The sequence below is a fragment of the Ranitomeya imitator genome, chromosome 5, assembly GCF_032444005.1.
Source record: "Ranitomeya imitator isolate aRanImi1 chromosome 5, aRanImi1.pri, whole genome shotgun sequence".
NCBI classification, from domain to species: Eukaryota; Metazoa; Chordata; class Amphibia; order Anura; family Dendrobatidae; genus Ranitomeya; species Ranitomeya imitator.
Genome location: NC_091286.1, coordinates 709,881,710 through 709,907,050, shown reverse-complemented (window position 1 = coordinate 709,907,050; position 25,341 = coordinate 709,881,710). Strand labels below are relative to the sequence as shown.

The 25,341-nt window shown below is 44.4% G+C and overlaps 1 protein-coding gene across 1 annotated transcript in view; it reads left to right on the top strand.

Moving 5' to 3' along the window:
• The window catches only part of EMILIN1 (elastin microfibril interfacer 1), a 106,473-nt gene that overhangs the window by 29,860 nt on the left and 51,272 nt on the right, over positions 1–25,341 (top strand). Inside the window, exon 2 of the mRNA XM_069728655.1 lies at positions 18,460–18,585. Coding sequence (XP_069584756.1) covers positions 18,460–18,585 — 126 coding nt within the window. The remainder of the gene's footprint in view (positions 1–18,459; positions 18,586–25,341) is intronic.

The window sequence follows — 25,341 nt, the reverse complement described above, 5'->3', positions numbered from 1 at the left end:
CCGGAAGGTACGAAACCACAAAGTCAAAACGGGAGAAAAACAGTGACCAACGAGCCTGTCTAGGATTCAACCGTTTGGCAGACTCGAGATAAGTCAAGTTCTTGTGATCAGTCAAGACCACCACGCGATGCTTAGCTCTTTCAAGCCAATGACGCCACTCCTCGAATGCCCACTTCATGGCCAGCAACTCTCGATTGCCAACATCATAATTTCGCTCAGCAGGCGAAAACTTCCTGGAAAAGAAGGCGCATGGCTTCATCACCGAGCAATCAGCACCTCTTTGCGACAAAACAGCCCCCGCTCCAATTTCAGAAGCATCAACCTCGACCTGGAACGGCAGCGAAACATCTGGTTGACACAACACAGGGGCAGAAGACAAACGACGCTTCAACTCTTGAAAAGCTTCCACCGCAGCAGAAGACCAATTGACCAAATCAGCACCTTTCTTGGTCAAATCGGTCAATGGTTTAGCAATACTTGAGAAATTACAGATGAAGCGACGATAAAAATTAGCAAAGCCAAGGAACTTTTGCAGACTCTTCAGAGATGTCGGCTGAGTCCAATCATAAATGGCCTGGACCTTAACAGGGTCCATCTCGATAGTAGAAGGGGAAAAAATGAACCCCAAAAATGAAACCTTCTGAACACCAAAGAGACACTTTGATCCCTTCACAAACAAAGAATTAGCACGCAGGACCTGGAACACCATTCTGACCTGCTTCACATGAGACTCCCAATCATCCGAGAAGACCAAAATATCATCCAAATATACAATCAGGAATTTATCCAGGTACTCTCAGAAGATGTCATGCATAAAGGACTGAAATACCGATGGAGCATTGGCAAGTCCGAATAGCATAACTAGGTACTCAAAATGGCCCTCGGGCATATTAAATGCAGTTTTCCATTCATCGCCCCGTTTAATACGCACAAGATTATATGCACCACGAAGATCTATCTTGGTGAACCAACTAGCCCCCTTAATCCGAGCAAACAAATCAGATAGCAGCGGCAAGGGGTACTGAAATTTGACCGTGATTTTATTTAGAAGGCGGTAATCAATACAAGGTCTCAGCGAACCATCCTTCTTGGCCACAAAAAAGAACCCTGCTCCCAATGGCGATGACGACGGGCGAATATGACCCTTCTCTAAAGATTCTTTTACATAACTCCGCATAGCGGCGTGCTCAGGTACAGATAAATTAAACAGTCGACCCTTAGGAAACTTACTACCAGGAATCAACTCGATAGCACAATCACAATCCCTATGCGGAGGTAGGGCATTGGACTTGGGCTCATCGAATACATCCCGGTAATCAGACAAGAACTCTGGGACCTCAGAAGGGGTGGATGATGAGATAGACAGAAATGGAACATCACCATGTACCCCCTGACAACCCCAGCTGGACACAGACATTGATTTCCAATCTAATACTGGGTTATGGACATGTAGCCATGGCAACCCCAACACGACCACATCATGCAGATTTTGCAACACCAGAAAGCGAACATCCTCCTGGTGCGCAGGAGCCATGCACATGGTCAGCTGGGTCCAATACTGAGGCTTATTCTTGGCCAAAGGCGTAGCATCAATTCCTCTCAATGGAATAGGATGCTGCAAGGGCTCCAAGAAAAACCCACAGCGCCTAGCATACTCCAAGTCCATCAAATTCAGGGCAGCGCCTGAATCCACAAATGCCATGACAGAATAGGAAGACAAAGAGCAGATCAAAGTAACGGACAAAAGAAATTTCAACTGTACCGTACCAATGGTGGCAGACCTAGCGAACCGCTTAGTGCGCTTAGGACAATCGGAGATAGCATGAGTGGAATCACCACAGTAGAAACACAGCCCATTCTGACGTCTGTGTTCCTGCCTTTCAGCTCTGGTCAAAGTCCTATCGCACTGCATAGGCTCAGGTTTATGCTCAGATAATACCGCCAAATGGTGCACAGATTTACGCTCATGCAAGCGTCGACCGATCTGAATGGCCAAAGACATAGAGGCCTCCAGTACTGTTATGAATAGGTAATTCAGAACCACAATGGACCTTGAAGTTCAGAGCACACAAGGTGACCTGACAATAAGCAAAAAACATAGGACGAGCTCTGAGACGTGGGAACTCTGCTGACCGCAATCCCTAATCCTATCACACCACACAGTCCACACTAGAGGTAGCCGTGGATTGCGCCTAACGCTCCCTATGCAACTCGGCACAGCCTGAGAAACTAGCTAGGCCTGAAGATAGAAAAATAAGCCTACCTTGCCTCAGAGAAATTCCCCAAAGGAAAAGGCAGCCCCCCCACATATAATGACTGTGAGTTAAGAAGAAAGTACAAACACATAGATGAAATAGATTTAGCAAAGCGAGGCCCGACTTACTGAATAGACCGAGGATAGGAAAGATAGCTTTGCGGTCAACACAAAAACCTACAAACAACCACGCAGAGGGGCAAAAAGACCCTCCGCACCGACTAACGGTACGGAGGTGCTCCCTCTGCGTCTCAGAGCTTCCAGCAAGCAAGAAAAACAAATAAAAGCAAGCTGGACAGAAAATATAGCAACAAAAGTAACACAAGCAGAACTTAGCTTATGCTGAGCAGACAGGCCACAGGAACGATCCAGGAGGAAGCAAGACCAATACTAGAACATTGACTGGAGGCCACGATCAAAGCACTAGGTGGAGTTAAATAGAGCAGCACCTAACGACTTAACCTCATCACCTGAGGAAGGAAACTCAGAAGCCGCAGTACCACTTGTGACCACAGGAGGGAGCTTGATCACAGAATTCACAACACTGCACAAAGAAACTTCCTACTCCTACAGATTTCGGGAGGCATCTCCCCCAACCCTGGTCCACCATCCCACAACCTCAACCGCTACCCTACCTCATATCAAAACCATTCTAACCTTATTAATATTACTTGCACTCCCTCATCTCCTTCTTTTAATTGTGCCCTTTGGAATCCACGGTCTGTAAGTAAAAGCTTCCCTTCCTGCACAACTACTTTCTGAACAACTCTCTAAATCTATCGGCCCTCACTGAAACCTGGATCCAGGATTCTGACACTGTCTCCCCTGCTGCCATTTCCCATGGTGAATAATTCCTAGAAACGAGGGGGATGCTATAAATATATAAGGGCAAAACTTCAAAATAATCAAAAAGACCTACAGAACAAAACAGAAGTGCTGAGCCCAAAGTAAAAATTAATAATGTTTATTGATAATGAACAAAGATTAAAAAAACTAAGTAGACATGGTAGAGATGAAAGACATGAGTATTCCCCCCATTGAAGAAGCTATACGTGAAACGCGCGTTGGGGTTTCGGACTGCCGTGTGTGATTACACTGGTCTACAAAAAAAAAAAAATTCTGGCATGGACTTTAAGAAAAGTTTTAGACTAATTTGAGGGTGCTGAATTCAAATCTGATCTTATCATTTCTTTATCACATCACGTTTTTCTGCTACAGGTATATAGCCCATCTTCAAGAATTCCATAATAAATATAAGTAGTGTATGAAAAGTGCCAGTTTATACGGTTCACTAAGGTAAATTTAGTTTTCATTTAGTCTCCCAATAAATGTGAGAATATCTTTGTTTTCTTTGAACATGCATAATTCCCATTTGTTATGATAACACCCTTGTTTTCTGTGCTACTGGGACAGTAGAGCTACAGCAGAGCATTGGGTGAACACTGAATGGCCTCAGCGACAGAGTTTGGCATCTGGCGATCAGAATGTCATCCATGATCCTCTAGTGGATAGGAAGGACATTGTCTTTCCTCCCTTACACATAAAACTTGGATTGATGAAGCAGTTCGTCAGAGCTCTCAATCACAGTGGAGAACGCTTTAACTATATATGTTCAACTTTTTCTGTTCTTAGTGAAGAGAAGGCTGGAATATTTGATAGACCTCAGATAAGAACACTTATGAGAGGCCCAAATTGTATCACATCAATGAATGAGACAGAAGAAAGAGCTTGGAATGCATTGTGTAATGTGGAGCAGAATGTTCTAGGGAATAAGAAAGCCGACAACTATGAAGAGATTGTGGAAGAGCTACTAATGAGTCTGCGGAATCTGGGATGGAGAATGAGGATCAAGATTCACTATTTACAGAGAACCTTGGGGATGTGAGCGAGGAACAAGGGGAGCGTTTTCATCAGGACATTAAAACAATGGAAGAACGGTATCAGGGCCGGTGGGACTCACATATGATGGCGACTATTGCTGGAGCCTGATGAGAGACAACCCAGAAGCCGTACATCACAGATCAGCCAAGAAAAGAAAGTTCAAATAACCGCCACTTGTCAATTATCTGTGTGCCATATATACCGTATATACTCGAGTATAAGCCGAGATTTTCAGCCCAAATTTTTGGGCTGAAAGTGCCCCCCTCGGCTTATACTCGAGTCACGGTAGCGGTGGGGTCGGCAGGTGAGGGGGTGAGGGCGCTGGGGTATACTTACCTAGTCCCAGCGATCCTCGCGCTGTCCCTGCCGTCCCACGGGCTTCTGTGCTGCAGTTTCTTCCCCTCTTCAGCGGTCACGTGGGACCGCTCATTACAGAAATGAATAAGCGGCTCCACCTCCCATAGAGGCGGAGCCGCTTATTCATTTCTCTAATCAGCGGTGCCGGTGACCGCTGATAGAGAAAGAAGCTGCGGCACCGAAGACAGGAGGGGACAGCGCGAGGATCGCCAGGACTAGGTGAGTATAGCATATTCACCTGTCCTCGTTCCAGCCGCCGGGCGCCGATCCATCTTCCCGGCCGGCGCCTCCATCTTCCCGGCGTCTCTGCGCTCTGACTGTTCAGGCAGAGGGCGCGATGACGCATACAGTGTGCGCGGCGCCCTCTGCCTGATCAGTCAGAGCAGAGACGCCGGGAAGATGGAGGCGCCGGAACGAGACGCCGGGAGCTGCAATCAAGGGAGGTGAGTATGTGTTTTTTTTTCTTTATTGCGGCAGCGGCGGCACAAATTTATGTGGAACATCTATGGGGCACAGTGAACGGTGCAGAGCACAGAGCACCGTATATGGCACAGCACAGCTATGGGGCACAGTGAACGGTGCAGAGCACCGTATATGGCACAGCACAGCTATGGGGCACAGTGAACGGTGCAGAGCACCGTATATGGCACAGCACAGCTATGGGGCACAGTGAACGGTGCAGAGCACCGTATATGGCACAGCACAGCTATGTATGGGGCACAGTGAACGGTGCAGAGCACCGTATATGGCACAGCACAGCTATGTATGGGGCACAGTGAACGGTGCAGAGCACCGTATATGGCACAGCACAGCTATGGGGCACAGTGAACGGTGCAGAGCACCGTATATGGCACAGCTAGGGGGCACAATGAACGGTGCAGAGCACTATATGGTTCACACCTATGGGGAAATATGAACGGTGCAGAGCACTATAGCACAGCTATGGGGAAATAATGATCTATTTTTATTTTTGAAATTCACCGGTAAATGCTGCATTTCCACCCTAGGCTTATACTCGAGTCAATAAGTTTTCCCAGTTTTTTGTGGCAAAATTAGGGGGGTCGGCTTATACTCGGGTCGGCTTATACTCGAGTATATACGGTATGTGTTTTTAGATTTTGTAGTTTAATTCTGTAAGTATATTTGTTTTGCTGTACATAGACTTTGTAATCTTTGTTATTTCTTGATTAAAAATATTCAAAATGTAGTACCGAAAATCATGTGTTTTTATCATAAAACATTAGTAATTTTCATCAAAAATTGAAAATATCTCGAAATCCTGATGTGATAGCCAAAAACGGAGTTCATATTCGTAATCAGCAGCCAAAATTGACTTAAAATATGTTTTAAAACCTTTTGCCAGAAAAATTGCGTTGACCAGTGTAATCCATCCAGGTGTGTGTGTCCACTTGCACCTTATATTATTTATTATGCCTATCATTTGTGTTAGGTCTTACAGTTTGACCCCTTATACACAGCACTTGCACCTTATTTATCCATCAGTGTATTTTTTTATGTTGGTTTAACATCTAATGGCTAATTGGCGTAACACTAGTATCCTGTACTAATTTCGATCAATTAATTTGTTTTTTTTTTTCTATAAGACTAATATTATTTATGGTGGATAAATGTATAAATATATAATTTCTTTGGCATAGTTTTTGGGACAATTTTTTTTTATATGTGTATATATTTTTCATGATATAAAATATTTTTTTTCCACGGCACTTTATCATCTAATCATGCTTATGTCCATATTATAATAATAATAATAATAATAATTTTTATCACTTGATTATACTTATCTATTTATATATTTGGACACTACATATTGTTTTTTCATTAATTGTTGTTGCATGATCTGTATTTAGTCACCTGTTTGGTTTCACACCGGCGGCTACTCATGTCTTTCATCTCTACCATGTCTACTTAGTTTTTTAATCTTTGTTCATTATCAATAAACATTATTAATTTACTTTGCGCTCAGCACTTCTGTTTTGTTCTGTAGGTCTTTTTTTTTTTTTTAAATTTTCATTTCCCATGGTGGCCTACAATTCTCCCATTCCCTGAGACCCACAAACAGACCTGGTGGTAGAGTCGGCATACTCCTCTCCCCACAATGCACCTTCCAGGTCATCGCCCCAGCTCCATCACTCTCATTCCCTTCTTTTGAGGTCCACACCATCAGGCTCTTTCGTCCCCTCTCCCTCAGAGTAGTGGTGGTCATATACCGGCCCTCAGGCTCACCCACCCACTTCCTGGACCATTTCTCTGCCTGGCTGCCGCACTTCATGTCCTCAGAACTCCCAACCCTTATCCTGGGAGACTTCAACATCCCCATAAACAGCCCCACTTCCACATCTGCATACCAGCTTCTATCGCTAACCACTTCGCTCGGCCTCTCACATCTTTCAACCTCTGAGACACACAAGGATGGTAACACCCTTGACCTGGTCTTTGTCCGGCTGTGTTCAATCTCCTGCCTAAATAACTCACCGCTTCCCCTCTCTGACCACAACATTCTCTCCTTCACGCTCACAAATCCTCACCCACCCCAACTTCTACCTACTCCCTTATGGAGGAAAACTCGCACACCAGAAGACTTCATCCACTTCAAATTTATGTTAAAAACCTATAACTCTGCCCTTCACCTCGCCAAACAGACCTAGGTCACCACCCTGATCTCCTCACTCTGCAACAACCCCAAGAAACTTTTTGACACCTTTCACTCCCTCCCCAGGCCAAAAGCACAAGCCCCTATCACAGACATTTGTGCTGATGACCTGGCCTCCTACTTTATAGAGAAAATAGACAATATCCGTTAGGAAATCCACTCCCAATCACCAAGTTCAGTGACTCCCATCTGTCCCTGCATTTTACCTAGCTCACTTTCCACATTTGATCCCATCACAGAAGAAGAAGTCTCCAGGCTCCTCTCTTCTTCTCCTCCGACTACATGCACTACCGATCCCATTCCCTCTCATCTCCTCCAGTCTCTCTAGTCGTCACTACTCACCTAACTACAATCTTTAATCTCTCCCTCTCCTCTGGCATTTTCCCCTCCTCCTTCAAACACTCTATCATTACTACGTTACTAAAGAAACCCGCCCTTGACCCATCCTGCACAAATAACTACAGACCGGTCTTCAACCTCCCCTTCATCTCTAAACTCTTGGAGCGCCTGGTCTACTCCCAACTTACCTGTCACCTCTCCATTCTCTCCCTCCTAGACCCTTCACTGTCCGGCTTCCGCCCCCTACACTCAATAGAAATTGCAGTCATCAAAGTGACCAATGACCTTCTGACAGCAAAATGTAACTGTGACCACTCTTGGCTCATTCTTCTTGACCTTTCTGCAGCTTTCGACACTGTTGACCACCCTCTCCTACTCTCTAGGCTCCAGTCACTAGGCATTAAGGACACTGCTCTCTTCTGGTTCTCCTCCTACCTTTCTGACCGCTCCTTCAGCGTTCTGTTCTCTGGCTCCACTTCACCTCCTCTTCCTCTCACTGTCGGGGTACCTCAGGGCTCAGTCCTTGGCCCCCTTTTCTTCTCTCTACACGGCCCCAATTGGACAAACCATCAGCAGATTTGGCTTTCAGTACCATCTTTATGCCGATGACACACAACTATACAAGTCATTCCCTGACCTTACCCCCGCTGTACTACAGAACGCCACTGACTGTCTGTCCGCAGTCTCCAACATCATGTCCGCTCTCTATCTGAAACTCAACCTCTCCAAAACTGAACTTCTTCTGCTCCCGCCATCTACTAACCTCCCTAAATCTGACATTTCCCTCTCCGTGGGTGGCACCATAATAACACCCCCGCAGCAGGCGCGCTGTCTGGTGTTATGTTTGACTCCGATCTCTCCTTCACCTCCCATATACAATCTCTTGCCCGCTCGTGCCGCTTACACCTAAAGAACATCTCTAGAATCCGCCCTTTTCTCACCATAGAAACAACAAAAACCATCACTGTCGCCCTGATCCACTCCCGCCTGGACTACTGTAACGTTCTACTAATTGGCCTCCCCCTCACTCGACTTTCCCCTCTCCAGTCCATCCATAATGCAGCAGCCAGGGTCGTCCATCTGGCCAATCGTTACTGAAACGTGTCCGCTCTTCGCCAGTCATTACACTGGCTGCCCATTCATTACAGGATACAATTCAAAGTACTTGTTCTCCCGCACAAAGCTCTCCACAGTGCGGCCCCCCTTACATCTCCTCCCTCATTTCTGTCTATTGGCCTAACCGACCGCTGCGCTCTGCAAATGACTTCCGACAAACCTCTGCACTAATCCGTACCTCCCACTCCCGACTCCAAGACTTCTCCCGTCCTGCGCCAATCCTCTGGAATGCTCTACCCCAAGATATTAGGACCATCCACAATTTGCATAGTTTTAGGCGCTCGCTCAAAACACATTTGTTCAGAGCGGCCTATCACGTTCCCTAATCAGTCATGTTATGTTTGTTTGTGTGTAGCCCATTCACTATCTCCATCTATCCCCCACCCCCTGAAGATGTCCGGACCCTCATTGTAAATACATCATTGTAAATACACACCTGTACTTTGTATCTCCCCACCTCATTGTAGATTGTAAGCTCTCACCAGCAGGGGCGGCTTATTGTGCTTTAATTATTGTATTGTTAACGTTGTTACTTATGACTGTTGTGTTTGAAACTGCTAAACTGTAAAGCGCTGCGGAATATGTTGGCGCTATATAAATAAAGATTATTATTATCCTCCTGAAGGGTGTGTAATCTCTATACCGTACCTTCTATGCTCCTCCAGGACATATTATCACTATACTGGACCTTCTTTCCTCCTCCAGCACGTGTTAATCTCTATTCCTGACCTTCTGTCCTCCACCAGGACATGTTTTCTATATCCCGGACCTTCTACATTCCATGTTATCCCTATATCGGATCTTCTGTCCTCCTCCAGGATGGGAAATGAAGGATGACCTTCTATCTTCCTTCAAAACATGATATCTATTTACCAGACGTTTTATCATTCCCCGGAGATGATATCTCTATACTGGACCTTCTAACCTCTTGCAGGTTGTGTTATCTCTATAATTGACCTTCTATCCTCCTCTGGGATGAGTTATCACCGTGAAGGACCTTCTATTCTCCTCCAGGATGTGTCGTCTCTATACCGAACTTTCTATTCTCCTCCAGGATATCCCATCTCTATACCGGACCTTTTATTCTCCTCCATGACGTGTTACCTTTATGCTGGAATCTCTATTCTCCTCTAGGACATGTAATACCTATATTGGACCTTCAATCCTCCTCCAAGATGGGATATCTCTATATCGGACATTCTATCCTCCTCTATTATGTGTTATCTCTATATTGGACGTTCTGTCCCCCTCCAGGACATATTATCTCTATACCAGACCGTCTATGCTCCTCCAGGACATGTTATCCCTATATCAGAACTTCTATCCTCCTCTAGTATGTGATATCTCTATATTGGACCTTGTGTCCTCCTCCAGGATATGTTATCTCTATACCGGACCTTCTATTCTCCCTCAGTATGTGTTATCTCTATACCATACCTTTTAGCCTCAAGGACATGTTATCCATATACTGGACCTTCTATTCTCCCCCAGGACATGTCTCCTCTATACTGGACCTTCTATTCTCCCTCAGGACATGTCTCCTCTATACTGGACCTTCTATTCTCCCCAGGACATGTTATCTCTATACTGGACCTTCTATTCTCCTCAGGACATGTTATCTCTATACTGGACCTTCTATCCTCTTACATTATGGATTATCTCTATACGGGACATTCTTTTCACCTCCTAGACATGTTACCTCTAAACCAGGCCTTCTATCCTCCTCAGGACATGTTATCCCTATAGCGGACCTTCGATCCTCCTCAGGACATGTTATCCCCATACCAGCCCTTCGATCCTCATCCTGGACATGGTACCTCTATACCAGACCTTCTAACCTCCTCCAAGACTTGTCCCTATACCGGAAAGACCTTTATTCCAAATTAAAAGACAAACAAACAAAGAATAGCGTAAAATACAAAATCTTCTTAGTTTTTTTCTGCATTCGCTAATCCATCTTCATTTGCCATTGATTTTATATTCTTTGTGCTCCCTTGTTTTTTAAAAACATTTTTGGATTAAATGTTTTTCAATTTTAACAACAAAGCTGGATTCTCTTTCCTTCCTCATAGTCTATGGAGTCTGGCAGGGACTCAATCCTTTACTTCAGTGAAGGAAATCATCCAGGTCCCTTCACCAAGGTGAGCGGAAAATATATTTTCTTTTTTATTCATAATCCCTATACCAGACCTAATATCCTCCTCCAGGATATGTTATCTCTATACCGGATCTTCTATCCTCCTCCAGAACGTGTTATCTCTATATTAGGTTTGGGGGATTAGCTCAAGTGGTAGAGCGCTCGCTTAGCATGCGAGAGGTAGCGGGATCGATGCCTGCATTCTCCAATACTACCGCTGAATTCCTACCAGGGATTCAAGCTTGAGGAGGATAATTTGCATATTCCAGGTGCCTTCTGGGAAAAGCGAAGAGTCTTCCTCAGCAAGAAGATCGTTGGGTATGAATTATTACCTGTAGGACATTATTGCAAGAGAGCTTGGCTGAGTAGATTACGCAAGAAGGAAAACACACAGCAAGTCAGCAGGATCTAGGAGCAACATGGCAGATGTGACAACCTACATGGTGAGCTGCAGCATGTGCTACATGTTCACAGATCGACCAGAAGAAGAATCCAATTTCACCTGTCAGAAGTGTAGACTAGTGGCCCTTTTAGAAGAAAAGGTGCGGGGTCTGGAAGAAAGAATAGCACTTTGAAACTCATCAAAGAGAATGAAGACTTTCTAGACAGAACAGAAGCATCTCTACTGGTCACAGAAGGTGCAAAAAGTGTCAGAGAACCTCCAAAAGCAGATGAGTGGAAGCATGTGACCAAAAGAAGCAAGAAGACCATGGAGAAATCACCAACCACACAACTGAAGAACCGATATCAAATCTTTGTAGAGGATGAAGATGGCACACCTAAGGATGAAGCAATACCAGCAAGCAAAAAAGAAAAGGGCACACAGCAACAAGTGACAGCAAAAAGTACAGCCAAGAAGCAACGAAGAGTGGTGGTGGTGGGAGACTCACTACTGAGAGGCACAGAAGCAGCCATCTGCAGACCGGACATAACTGCAAGAGAAGTATGCTGCCTTCCAGGTGCGATGATCAAGGATGTGATCGATAGGATACCAAAGCTCTTCAGCTCCAAGGACGTCCACCCATTTCTTCTGATACATGTTGGCACCAATGACACGGCAAGGAAGGACCTACCGACAATCTGCAAGGACTTTGAAGAGTTGGGGAAGAAAGTAAACGAACTGGATGCACAGGTAGTTTTTTCTTCTATCCTTCCAGTAGACGGGCATGGCACCAGGAGATGGAACAGGATCCTTGATGCGAACAACTGGCTAAGACGATGGTGCAGACAACAAGGATTCGGATTCCTGGACCACGGTGTGAATTACTTGTACGATGGACTCCTCGCCAGAGACGGACTACACCTCAACAAACCTGGGAAACACACATTCGCCAGAAGACTCGCTACACTCATCAGGAGGGCGTTAAACTAGAAGAAGAGGGGACGGGAAGAAAAACATTAGACTCGAACAAAGAAGACCCAGGAAAACATACTCAGAAGGGAGGTAAGAACATTTCTAAAACAATCCACAGCGAGGAGATTGGAACAAAACAAAATCCTCTAAACTGCATGCTCGCAAACGCCAGAAGCCTGACAAACAAGATGGAAGAACTAGAAGCAGAAATATCTACAGGTAACTTTGACATAGTGGGAATAACCGAGACATGGTTAGATGAAAGCTATGACTGGGCAGTTAACTTACAGGGTTACAGTCTGTTTAGAAAGGATCGTAAAAATCGGAGAGGAGGAGGGGTTTGTCTCTATGTAAAGTCTTGTCTAAAGTCCACTTTAAGGGAGGATATTAGCGAAGGGAATGAGGATGTCGAGTCCATATGGGTCGAAATTCATGGAGGAAAAAATGGTAACAAAATTCTCATTGGGGTCTGTTACAAACCCCCAAATATAACAGAAACCATGGAAAGTCTACTTCTAAAGCAGATAGATGAAGCTGCAACCCATAATGAGGTCCTGGTTATGGGGGACTTTAACTACCCGGATATTAACTGGGAAACAGAAACCTGTGAAACCCATAAAGGCAACAGGTTTCTGCTAATAACCAAGAAAAATTATCTTTCACAATTGGTGCAGAATCCAACCAGAGGAGCAGCACTTTTAGACCTAATACTATCTAATAGACCTGACAGAATAACAAATCTGCAGGTGGTCGGGCATCTAGGAAATAGCGACCACAATATTGTGCAGTTTCACCTGTCTTTCACTAGGGGGACTTGTCAGGGAGTCACAAAAACACTGAACTTTAGGAAGGCAAAGTTTGACCAGCTTAGAGATGCCCTTAATCTGGTAGACTGGGACAATATCCTCAGAAATGAGAATACAGATAATAAATGGGAAATGTTTAAGAACATCCTAAATAGGCAGTGTAAGCGGTTTATACCTTGTGGGAATAAAAGGACTAGAAATAGGAAAAACCCAATGTGGTTAAACAAAGAAGTAAGACAGGCAATTAACAGTAAAAAGAAAGCATTTGCACTACTAAAGCAGGATGGCACCATTGAAGCTCTAAAAAACTATAGGGAGAAAAATACTTTATCTAAAAAACTAATTAAAGCTGCCAAAAAGGAAACAGAGAAGCACATTGCTAAGGAGAGTAAAACTAATCCCAAACTGTTCTTCAACTAAATCAATAGTAAAAGAATAAAAACTGAAAATGTAGGCCCCTTAAAAAATAGTGAGGAAAGAATGGTTGTAGATGACGAGGAAAAAGCTAACATATTAAACACCTTCTTCTCCACGGTATTCACGGTGGAAAATGAAATGCTAGGTGAAATCCCAAGAAACAATGAAAACCCTATATTAAGGGTCACCAATCTAACCCAAGAAGAGGTGCGAAACCGGCTAAATAAGATTAAAATAGATAAATCTCCGGGTCCGGATGGCATACACCCACGAGTACTAAGAGAACTAAGTAATGTAATAGATAAACCATTATTTCTTATTTTTAGGGACTCTATAGCGACGGGGTCTGTTCCGCAGGATTGGCGCATAGCAAATGTGGTGCCAATATTCAAAAAGGGCTCTAAAAGTGAACCTGGAAATTATAGGCCAGTAAGTCTAACCTCTATTGTTGGTAAAATATTTGAAGGGTTTCTGAGGGATGTTATTCTGGATTATCTCAATGAGAATAACTGTTTAACTCCATATCAGCATGGGTTTATGAGAAATCGCTCCTGTCAAACCAATCTAATCAGTTTTTATGAAGAGGTAAGCTATAGGCTGGACCAGGGTAACATAGTAACATAGTAAGGCCGAAAAAAGACATTTGTCCATCCAGTTCAGCCTATATTCCATCATAATAAATCCCCAGATCTACGTCCTTCTACAGAACCTAATAATTGTATGATACAATATTGTTCTGCTCCAGGAAGACATCCAGGCCTCTCTTGAACCCCTCGACTGAGTTCGCCATCACCACCTCCTCAGGCAAGCAATTCCAGATTCTCACTGCCCTAACAGTAAAGAATCCTCTTCTATGTTGGTGGAAAAACCTTCTCTCCTCCAGACGCAAAGAATGCCCCATTGTGCCCGTCACCTTCCTTGGTATAAACAGATCCTCAGCGAGATATTTGTATTGTCCCCTTATATACTTATACATGGTTATTAGATCGCCCCTCAGTCGTCTTTTTTCTAGACTAAATAATCCTAATTTCGCTAATCTATCTGGGTATTGTAGTTCTCCCATCCCCTTTATTAATTTTGTTGCCCTCCTTTGTACTCTCTCTAGTTCCATTATATCCTTCATGAGCACCGGTGCCCAAAACTGGACACAGTACTCCATGTGCGGTCTAACTAGGGATTTGTACAGAGGCAGTATAATGCTCTCATCATGTGTATCCAGACCTCTTTTAATGCACCCCATGATCCTGTTTGCCTTGGCAGCTGCTGCGGTACCCCACTGGTCACAGCGACCCAGTTAGAGACTATACCATTTATAACCACCCTCTGCTTTCTATCACTAAGCCAGTTACTAACCCATTTACACACATTTTCCCCCAGACCAAGCATTCTCATTTTGTGTACCAACCTCTTGTGCGGCACGGTATCAAACGCTTTGGAAAAATCGAGATATACCACGTCCAATGACTCACCGTGGTCCAGCCTATAGCTTACCTCTTCATAAAAACTGATTAGATTGGTTTGACAGGAGCGATTTCTCATAAACCCATGCTGATATGGAGTTAAACAGTTATTCTCATTGAGATTCATTGGACGTGGTATATCTCGATTTTTCCAAAGCGTTTGATACCGTGCCGCACAAGAGGTTGGTACACAAAATGAGAATGCTTGGTCTGGGGGAAAATGTGTGTAAATGGGTTAGTAACTGGCTTAGTGATAGAAAGCAGAGGGTGGTTATAAATGGTATAGTCTCTAACTGGGTCGCTGTGACCAGTGGGGTACCGCAGGGGTCAGTATTGGGACCTGTTCTCTTCAACATATTCATTAATGATCTGGTAGAAGGTTTACACAGTAAAATATCGATATTTGCAGATGATACAAAACTATGTAAAGCAGTTAATACAAGAGAAGATACTATTCTGCTACAGATGGATCTCGATAAGTTGGAAACTTGGGCTGAAAGGTGGCAGATGAGGTTTAACAATGATAAATGTAAGGTTATACACATGGGAAGAAGGAATCAATGTCACCATTACACACTGAATGGGAAACCACTGGGTAAATCTGACAGGGAGAAGGACTTGGGGATCCTAGTTAATGATAAACTTACCTGGAGCAGCCAGTGCCAGGCAGCAGCTGCCAAGGCAAACAGGATCATGGGGTGCATTAAAAGAGGTCTGGATACACATGATGAGAGCATTATACTGCCTCTGTACAAATCCCTAGTTAGACCGCACATGGAGTACTGTGTCCAGTTTTGGGCACCGGTGCTCAGGAAGGATATAATGGAACTAGAGAGAGTACAAAGGAGGGCAACAAAATTAATAAAGGGGATGGGAGAACTACAATACCCAGATAGATTAGCGAAATTAGGATTATTTAGTCTAGAAAAAAGACGACTGAGGGGCGATCTAATAACCATGTATAAGTATATAAGGGGACAATACAAATATCTCGCTGAGGATCTGTTTATACCAAGGAAGGTGACGGGCACAAGGGGGCATTCTTTGCGTCTGGAGGAGAGAAGGTTTTTCCACCAACATAGAAGAGGATTCTTTACTGTTAGGGCAGTGAGAATCTGGAATTGCTTGCCTGAGGAGGTGGTGATGGCGAACTCAGTCGAGGGGTTCAAGAGAGGCCTGGATGTCTTCCTGGAGCAGAACAATATTGTATCATACAATTATTAGGTTCTGTAGAAGGACGTAGATCTGGGGATTTATTATGATGGAATATAGGCTGAACTGGATGGACAAATGTCTTTTTTCGGCCTTACTAACTATGTTACTATGTTACTATGTCAGATATTGAGAAACCTGCAGATGTGTCTTGATATACAGTGGATGGAAACTTCTGGTTCAGCTGTACACGCAGCCTGTCTTGGATTTTGTGATTTTATTTTTCTGCAACGTCTTCATGTCCAGGAATCTGCAGTTTATGGGATGTCTATGCAGGCGGCTTCATATCGCCACCTGCTGGACGGATAGCGAACTGCATACTCATCTGGTGGAAGCTGATGCTGTAGGAACAGATTGTGATCCAGCAGACAAATACTGAATGTATAACATCTAGATCTACCCGCACAAAGGAGCGTTCCTCCATAGTGTATAACATCTAGATCTACCCGCACAGAGGAACGTTCCTCCATAGTGTATAACATCTAGATCTACCCGCACAGAGGAACGTTCCTCCATAGTGTATAACATCTAGATCTACCCGCACAGAGGAACGTTCCTCCATAGTGTATAACATCTAGATCTACCCGCACAGAGGAACGTTCCTCCATAGTGTATAATATCTAGATCTACCCGCACAGAGGAACGTTCCTCCATAGTGTATAACATCTAGATCTACCCGCACAGAGGAACGTTCCTCCATAGTGTATAATATCTAGATCTACCCGCACAGAGGAACGTTCCTCCATAGTGTATAATATCTAGATCTACCCTCGCAGAGGAACGTTCCTCCATAGTGTATAATATCTAGATCTACCCGCACAGAGGAACGTTCCTCCATAGTGTATAATATCTAGATCTACCCTCGCAGAGGAACGTTCCTCCATAGTGTATAATATCTAGATCTACCCGCACAGAGGAACGTTCCTCCATAGTGTATAACATCTAGATCTATCCTCACAGAGGAACGTTCCTCCATAGTGTATAACATCTAGATCTACCCGCACAGAGGAACGTTCCTCCATAGTGTATAACATCTAGATCTACCCGCACAGAGGAACGTTCCTCCATAGTGTATAACATCTAGATCTACCCGCACAGAGGAACGTTCCTCCATAGTGTATAACATCTAGATCTACCCGCACAGAGGAACGTTCCTCCATAGTGTATAACATCTAGATCTACCCGCACAGAGGAACGTTCCTCCATAGTGTATAACATCTAGATCTATCCTCACAGAGGAACGTTCCTCCATAGTGTATAACATCTAGATCTACCCTCGCAGAGGAACGTTCCTCCATAGTGTATAATATCTAGATCTACCCTCGCAGAGGAACGTTCCTCTATAGTGTATAATATTTAGATCTACCCGCACAGAGGAACGTTCCTCCATAGTGTATAACATCTAGATCTACCCGCACAGAGGAACGTTCCTCCATAGTGTATAACATCTAGATCTACCCGCACAGAGGAACGTTCCTCCATAGTGTATAACATCTAGATCTACCCGCACAGAGGAACGTTCCTCCATAGTGTATAACATCTAGATCTACCCGCACAGAGGAACGTTCCTCCATAGTGTATAACATCTAGATCTACCCGCACAGAGGAACGTTCCTCCATAGTGTATAACATCTAGATCTACCCGCACAGAGGAACGTTCCTCCATAGTGTATAACATCTAGATCTACCCGCACAGAGGAACGTTCCTCCATAGTGTATAACATCTAGATCTACCCGCACAGAGGAACGTTCCTCCATAGTGTATAACATCTAGATCTACCCGCACAGAGGAACGTTCCTCCATAGTGTATAACATCTAGATCTACCCGCACAGAGGAACGTTCCTCCATAGTGTATAACATCTAGTTCTACCCGCACAGAGGAACGTTCCTCCATAGTGTATAATATCTAGATCTACCCGCACAGAGGAACGTTCCTCCATAGTGTATAACATCTAGTTCTACCCGCACAGAGGAACGTTCCTCCATAGTGTATAACATCTAGATCTACCCGCACAGAGGAACGTTCCTCCATAGTGTATAACATCTAGTTCTACCCGCACAGAGGAACGTTCCTCCATAGTGTATAACATCTAGATCTACCCGCACAGAGGAACGTTCCTCCATAGTGTATAACATCTAGATCTACCCGCACAGAGGAACGTTCCTCCATAGTGTATAACATCTAGTTCTACCCGCACAGAGGAACGTTCCTCCATAGTGTATAATATCTAGATCTACCCGCACAGAGGAACGTTCCTCCATAGTGTATAATATCTAGATCTACCCGCACAGAGGAACGTTCCTCCATAGTCACACATATCGGAGTCCCCACATCTCTCCTGGTATCGCTCACCCCTACATTTATTGCACGTTCTGGTCATGCTTCCGATATTATTATGTGGGGTTCACTGTAGGTCATGGTGTGATTTCATCTCACGTTTCTTTTCCAGGAACTGGTGCGCTTATGTCGTGACTCGGACCGTCACCTGTATGGTGGAAGACGGGGTGGAAGCCTATGTGAAGCCTGAGTACCAGCCATGTGTTTGGGGCCAGATCCAATGTCCTCGCACCGTCCTGTGAGTACAAGTGTCTGACGACTGGTGGTGGCCATTTATGAAGCCATGAAGGCTGGTTTAGTTTGGTAAAAAGAGATATGAATGGCACTGAGAAAAACCGCTCTTAGTACTCACTGATAAAGGATGAATGAGCTCTGAATCACGGACACATTCCAGAAACCTTCACCTTGCTGGAGGTGCTTGCTATGAAGAAGATGCATACAGGGTCCAGTAAAACAAGAAAAAAGCAGCAACACTCCACTTCTTGGTGAAAAAACAACCTTAGTCCTTTATTGCATAATAAAGATCATGGACAAGGTATTACGGGTAAAACAAGTGCAGGTTATGCAGGCAAATGAAGCAGGAAGACAGCCGTTTCACGCAATATGCACTTCTACGGGTCCAGAACCCGTAATACCCGTAGTACCTTGTCCATGATCTTTATTATGCAATAAAGGACTAAGGTTGTTTTTTCACCAAGAAGTGGAGTGTTGCTGCTGGTTTAGTTTGGACTCCTGTTCTTCAGGTCTTCCCTGTAAACTCAGAAAGCAGGGTGATCTGCCATTGAGAAATTAACCTCTTCTTTGCTGGAAATGTTTTGCTCCTCTGCTATCTTTCTGCTCTGTTCCTGTTCTCCTCCTAATCCTCTAGTCCCAGTTCCCCTCCTCTTCCTGCAATCTCTGTTCTTCTGCTCTGGTCGCTGTCCTTATCCTCCATTGTTTTCTGTTCTGTTCGCTATCCTTATCCTCCATTGTTTTCTGTTTTGGTTGCTGTCCTTATCCTCCATTGTTTTCTGTTCTGTTCGCTGTCCTTATCCTCCATTGTTTTCTGTTCTGGTTGCTATCCTTATCCTCCATTGTTTTCTGTCCTCTTCGCTGTCCTTATCCTCCATTGTTTTCCTCTTTCTGTTCTGGTCGCTGTCCTTATCCTCCATTGTTTTCTGTTTTGGTCGCTGTCCTTATCCTCCATTCTTTTCTGTTCTGGTCGCTGTCCTTATCCTCCATTGTTTTCTGTTCTGGTCGCTGTCCTTATCCTCCATTGTTTTCTGTTCTGCTCGCTGTTCTTATCCTCCATTGTTTTCTGTTCTGGTCGCTGTCCTTATCCTCCATTGTTTTCTGTTCTGGTCGCTGTCCTTATCCTCCATTGTTTTCTGTTCTGGTCGCTGTCCTTATCCTCTATTGTTTTCTGTTCTGCTCGCTGTCCTTATACTCCATTGTTTTCTGTTCTAGTCGCTGTCCTTATCCTCCATTGTTTTCTGTTCTGCTCGCTGTCCTTATACTCCATTGTTTTCTGTTCTGGTCGCTATCTTTATCCTCCATTGTTTTCTGTTCTGGTCGCTGTCCTTATCCTCCATTGTTTTCCTCTTTCTGTTCTCTTTGCTGTCCTTATCCTCCATTGTTTTCCTCCTTCTGTTCTGGTCGCTGTCCTTATCCTCCATTGTTTTCTGTTCTCCTCGCTGTCCTTATACTCCATTGTTTTCTGTTCTGGTCGCTATCTTTATCCTCCATTGTTTTCTGTTCTGGTCGCTGTCCTTATCCTCCATTGTTTTCCTCTTTCTGTTCTCTTCGCTGTCCTTATCCTCCATTGTTTTCCTCCTTCTGTTCTGGTCGCTGTCCTTATCCTCCATTGTTTTCTGTTCTGGTCGCTCTCCTTATCCTCCATTGTTTTCTGTTCTGCTCGCTGTCCTTATCCTCCATTGTTTTCTGTTCTGCTCGCTGTCCTTATACTCCTTTGTTTTCTGTTCTGGTCGCTATCTTTATCCTCCATTGTTTTCTGTTCTGGTCGCTGTCCTTATCCTCCATTGTTTTCCTTTTTCTGTTCTGGTCGCTGTCCTTATCCTCCATTGTTTTCTGTTCTGGTCGCTATCTTTATCCTCCATTGTTTTCTGTTCTGGTCGCTGTCCTTATACTCCATTGTTTTCTGTTCTGGTCGCTATCTTTATCCTCCATTGTTTTCTGTTCTGGTCGCTGTCCTTATCCTCCATTGTTTTCCTTTTTCTGTTCTGGTCGCTGTCCTTATCCTCCATTGTTTTCTGTTCTGGTCGCTATCTTTATCCTCCATTGTTTCTGTTCTGGTCGCTGTCCTTATCCTCCATTGTTTTCCTCCTTCTGTTCTGGTCACTGTCCTTATCCTCCATTGTTTCTGTTCTCCTCGCTGTCCTTATACTCCATTGTTTTCTGTTCTGGTCGCTATCTTTATCCTCCATTGTTTTCTGTTCTGGTCGCTGTCCTCATCCTCCATTGTTTTCCTCTTTCTGTTCTCTTCGCTGTCCTTATCCTCCATTGTTTTCCTTTTTCTGTTCTGGTCGCTGTCCTTATCCTCCATTGTTTTCTGTTTTGGTCGCTGTCCTTATCCTCCATTGTTTTCTGTTCTGCTCGCTGTCCTTATCCTCCATTGTTTTCTGTTCTGCTCGCTGTCCTTATACTCCATTGTTTTCTGTTCTGGTCGCTGTCCTTATCCTCCATTGTTTTCTGTTCTGGTCGCTGTCCTTATCCTCCATTGTTTTCCTTTTTCTGTTCTGGTCGCTGTCCTTATCCTCCATTGTTTTCTGTTCTGGTCGCTATCTTTATCCTCCATTGTTTTCTGTTCTGGTCGCTATCTTTATCCTCCATTGTTTTCTGTTCTGGTCGCTGTCCTTATCCTCCATTGTTTTCCTCTTTCTGTTCTCTTCGCTGTCCTTATCCTCCATTGTTTTCCTTTTTCTGTTCTGGTCGCTGTCCTTATCCTCCATTGTTTTCTGTTTTGGTCGCTGTCCTTATCCTCCATTGTTTTCTGTTCTGCTCGCTGTCCTTATCCTCCATTGTTTTCTGTTCTGCTCGCTGTCCTTATACTCCATTGTTTTCTGTTCTGGTCGCTATCTTTATCCTCCATTGTTTTCTGTTCTGGTCGCTGTCCTTATCCTCCATTGTTTTCCTTTTTCTGTTCTGGTCGCTGTCCTTATCCTCCATTGTTTTCTGTTCTGGTCGCTATCTTTATCCTCCATTGTTTTCTGTTCTGGTCACTGTCCTTATACTCCATTGTTTTCTGTTCTGGTCGCTATCTTTATCCTCCATTGTTTTCTGTTCTGGTCGCTGTCCTTATCCTCCATTGTTTTCCTTTTTCTGTTCTGGTCGCTGTCCTTATCCTCCATTGTTTTCTGTTCTGGTCGCTATCTTTATCCTCCATTGTTTTCTGTTCTGGTCGCTGTCCTTATCCTCCATTGTTTTCCTCTTTCTGTTCTTCTCGCTATCCTTATCCTCCATTGTTTTCTGTTCTGGTTGCTGTCCTTATCCTCCATTGTTTTCTGTTTTGGTCGCTGTCCTTATCCTCCATTGTTTTCTATTCTGGTCGCTCTCATTATCCTCCACTGTTTTCTGTTCTCCTCGCTGTCCTTATCCTCCATTGTTTTCTGTTTTGGTCGCTGTCCTTATCCTCCATTGTTTTCTGTTCTGCTCGCTGTCCTTATCCTCCATTGTTTTCTGTTCTGGTCGCTCTCCTTATCCTCCATTGTTTTCTGTTCTGCTCGCTGTCCTTATCCTCCATTGTTTTCTGTTCTGGTCGCTGTCTTTATCCTCCATTGTTTTCTGTTCTGGTTGCTTGTCATGATGTGTACTTTTGCCCTGTCCTGTATTTGAATAATATGCCATTTGATGTATGTAACTGTTCTCTGGTTTCTATTAGCTGTAATTTATGTATTTTCTTGTGCTGGGAGTTCACCTGTAACAATATGTCTCCTTCCCCCATTACTTGCAGCCCTAAGCTATAATGTAATTAAGCTTTGTCAACACCACTACTGCAGAATAGCCATTCTTCCTCACAGCAGGTGGCTAGTCAAATGTACATACTACATAGACTAAGAGGAGCCCACCAGCCTAGAATCTTCTGGTGGACCCAACCATTGAATAGAAGGTGTGACCCCTACCCCCCTTCATGGGCGGATCCCAGGAGCGCAGACAATCCATTCTTATTTTGAGATCAGATGTGAGTTGATCCTTAAGGAGAAGGAGTGGGGATTCTTAGCTGAGGCAAGACCCCATGTCCATCTGTGACTGCAGAAGCGAAAGGGGCGAGACTTGAGCTGAGGACATATCTCGTTGTTCGTGGGATTGTTTTGGGATCCCTTGGACTCGTGTGGACTATTGCTTTGTTAGCTGGCACAAGGATTATCGGGAGGTGCCCCCGAACCTGTTCCGTTGGACTAATTGTGGACTCTGTAGATCTACCTGCATGTGTTGTTCCAGCGTTCTTGATAATAAATCTGTGGAATCATCCCTTGGCCTGTTGCCCCTTCTTGCTCTGCCGTACACCCCGTCACATTGCTGTCCTTATCCTCCATTGTTTTCCTCTTTCTGTTCTAGTCGCTATCCTTATCCTCCATTGTTTTCTGTTCTTCTCGCTATCCTTATCCTCCATTGTTTTCCTATTTCTGTTCTGGTCGCTATCCTTATCCTCCATTGTTTTCCTCTTTCTGTTCTGTTCGCTATCCTTATCCTCCATTGTTTTCTGTTCTGGTCGCTGTCCTTATCCTCCGTTGTTTTCTGTTCTGCTCGCTGTCCTTATCCTCCATTGTTTTCTGTTCTGGTTGCTTGTCATGATGTGTACTTTTGCCCTGTCCTGTATTTGAATAATATGCCATTTGATGTATGTAACTGTTCTCTGGTTTCTATTAGCTGTAATTTATGTATTTTCTTGTGCTGGGAGTTCACCTGTAACAATATGTCTCCTTCCCCCAATACTTGCAGCCCTAAGCTATAATGTAATTAAGCTTTGTTAACACCACTACTGCAGAATAGCCATTCTTCCTCACAGCAGGTGGCTAGTCAAATGTACATACTACATAGACTAAGTGGAGCCCACCAGCCTAGAATCTTCTGGTGGACCCAACCATTGAATAGAAGGTGTGACCCCTACCCCCCTTCATGGGCGGATCCCAGGAGCGCAGACAATCCATTCTTATTTTGAGATCAGATGTGAGTTGATCCTTAAGGAGAAGGAGTGGGGATTCTTAGCTGAGGCAAGACCCCATGTCCATCTGTGACTGCAGAAGCGAACGGGGCGAGACTTGAGCTGAGGACATATCTCGTTGTTCGTGGGATTGTTTTGGGATCCCTTGGACTCGTGTGGACTATTGCTTTGTTAGCTGGCACAAGGATTATCAGGAGGTGCCCCCGAACCTGTTCCGTTGGACTAATTGTGGACTCTGTAGATCTACCTGCATGTGTTGTTCCAGCGTTCTTGATAATAAATCTGTGGAATCATCCCTTGGCCTGTTGCCCCTTCTTGCTCTGCCGTACACCCCGTCACATTGCTGTCCTTATCCTCCATTGTTTTCCTCTTTCTGTTCTGGTCGCTATCCTTATCCTCCATTGTTTTCTGTTCTTCTCGCTATCCTTATCCTCCATTGTTTTCCTCTTTCTGTTCTGTTCGCTATCCTTATCCTCCATTGTTTTCTGTTCTGGTCGCTGTCCTTATCCTCCGTTGTTTTCTGTTCTGCTCGCTGTCCTTATCCTCCATTGTTTTCCTCTTACTGTTCTGGTTGCTTTTCCTCTCCTAATACACCAGACCCTTTTCTTTATCCGTTTCAGTCCTTGGTTTCTTCAGCTTTTTATCTGGTCCATGTCCTCCGCCTCGGGCAGTCTGTTCTTTTCTTCTTCTTATGAACTCCCTTTGTTTTTTTCTTCATATCCGGCGTTCCCCCTTGTTCTACTAGCTATTTTCTTCTTTCTGCCATTGTCCCTATTCTTTTGCACCCATCCCTATTCCTGACTGTTCTTCTGCTCTGTTATATGTTCTGCACTTACTGTTCTGGTTCCTGCTCTCCTTCTCCTATTGCTGTTCTCCCCTTCCTCCACCTTCAGTCCCTGTTCTCCTCCTGTTTCAGTCACTTTTCTAATCTTCTTTACACCTTTGCACCAGTCTCCATTTCCTTCTTTTGTTCTGCTTCTCCTTATTGTAATGCTTGTGGTCCTGTTCTTCTCTTCTGGGTCCTGTTCTTCTGTTTGTGTTCTCGTTCTTTTTCTTCTCCCACTGCTCTGGGCCATGTTCTTTTCTCCATTCTCTAGGTCATGTTCTTCTCCCTCTGCTCTGGGCCATGTTCTTCTCTCCATGCTCTATAGCCTGTTTTTCCTCTCCTGATTCGGTTCATGTTCTTTTCCCCCTATTTTGGGACATGTTCTTCTCCTTCTACTTTGAGTCCTATTCTTCTCCTTTTGCTCTGATTTGTGTTCTTGTCGTGCTGTGGGCCCAGGTCTTCTTTCTCCATTCTAGGTCATGTTCTTGTTCTCCTGCTCTGGTTATTGTTATTTTTCTCTTATTCTGGGTCCTGTTCTTCTCCTTCTGCTCTGGTCCCTTTTTTTCTCTGTTTTGATGCATTTTCTTCTCACTCTGCTTTTGTTGTGTTTTTCTCTTCCTGCTTTGGGTCCTGTTTTTCTTTCCCACTCCAGTTCCTGTTCTTCTGCCCCTGTCGCTGTTCATATTCTTTTTCTTCTCCTGCTCTGGTTCCTATCCTTCTAACCTACTTCTTTCCCTGCTGTGATTGCTGTTCTTTCCCCCCTACTCTGGGACGTATTCTTCTCCACTGATTTGGTTCCTCTTCTCCTCCTGCTTTGGTTCTTCTACTTCTCCTTCTTCTCTGCATCTTGTTTATCTCTTCCTGCTCTTATTCCTGTACTTTTCGCCCTGCTCTGGGTCCTGTTCTTCTCCCGCTGCTTTGCTGCTGCTATTTTCCCCCTATTTCTGGCTCTGTTGGTCTCCCTCTGCTCTGGACCCTGTTCTTCTCTTCCTGTCCTGAGCCCTTTT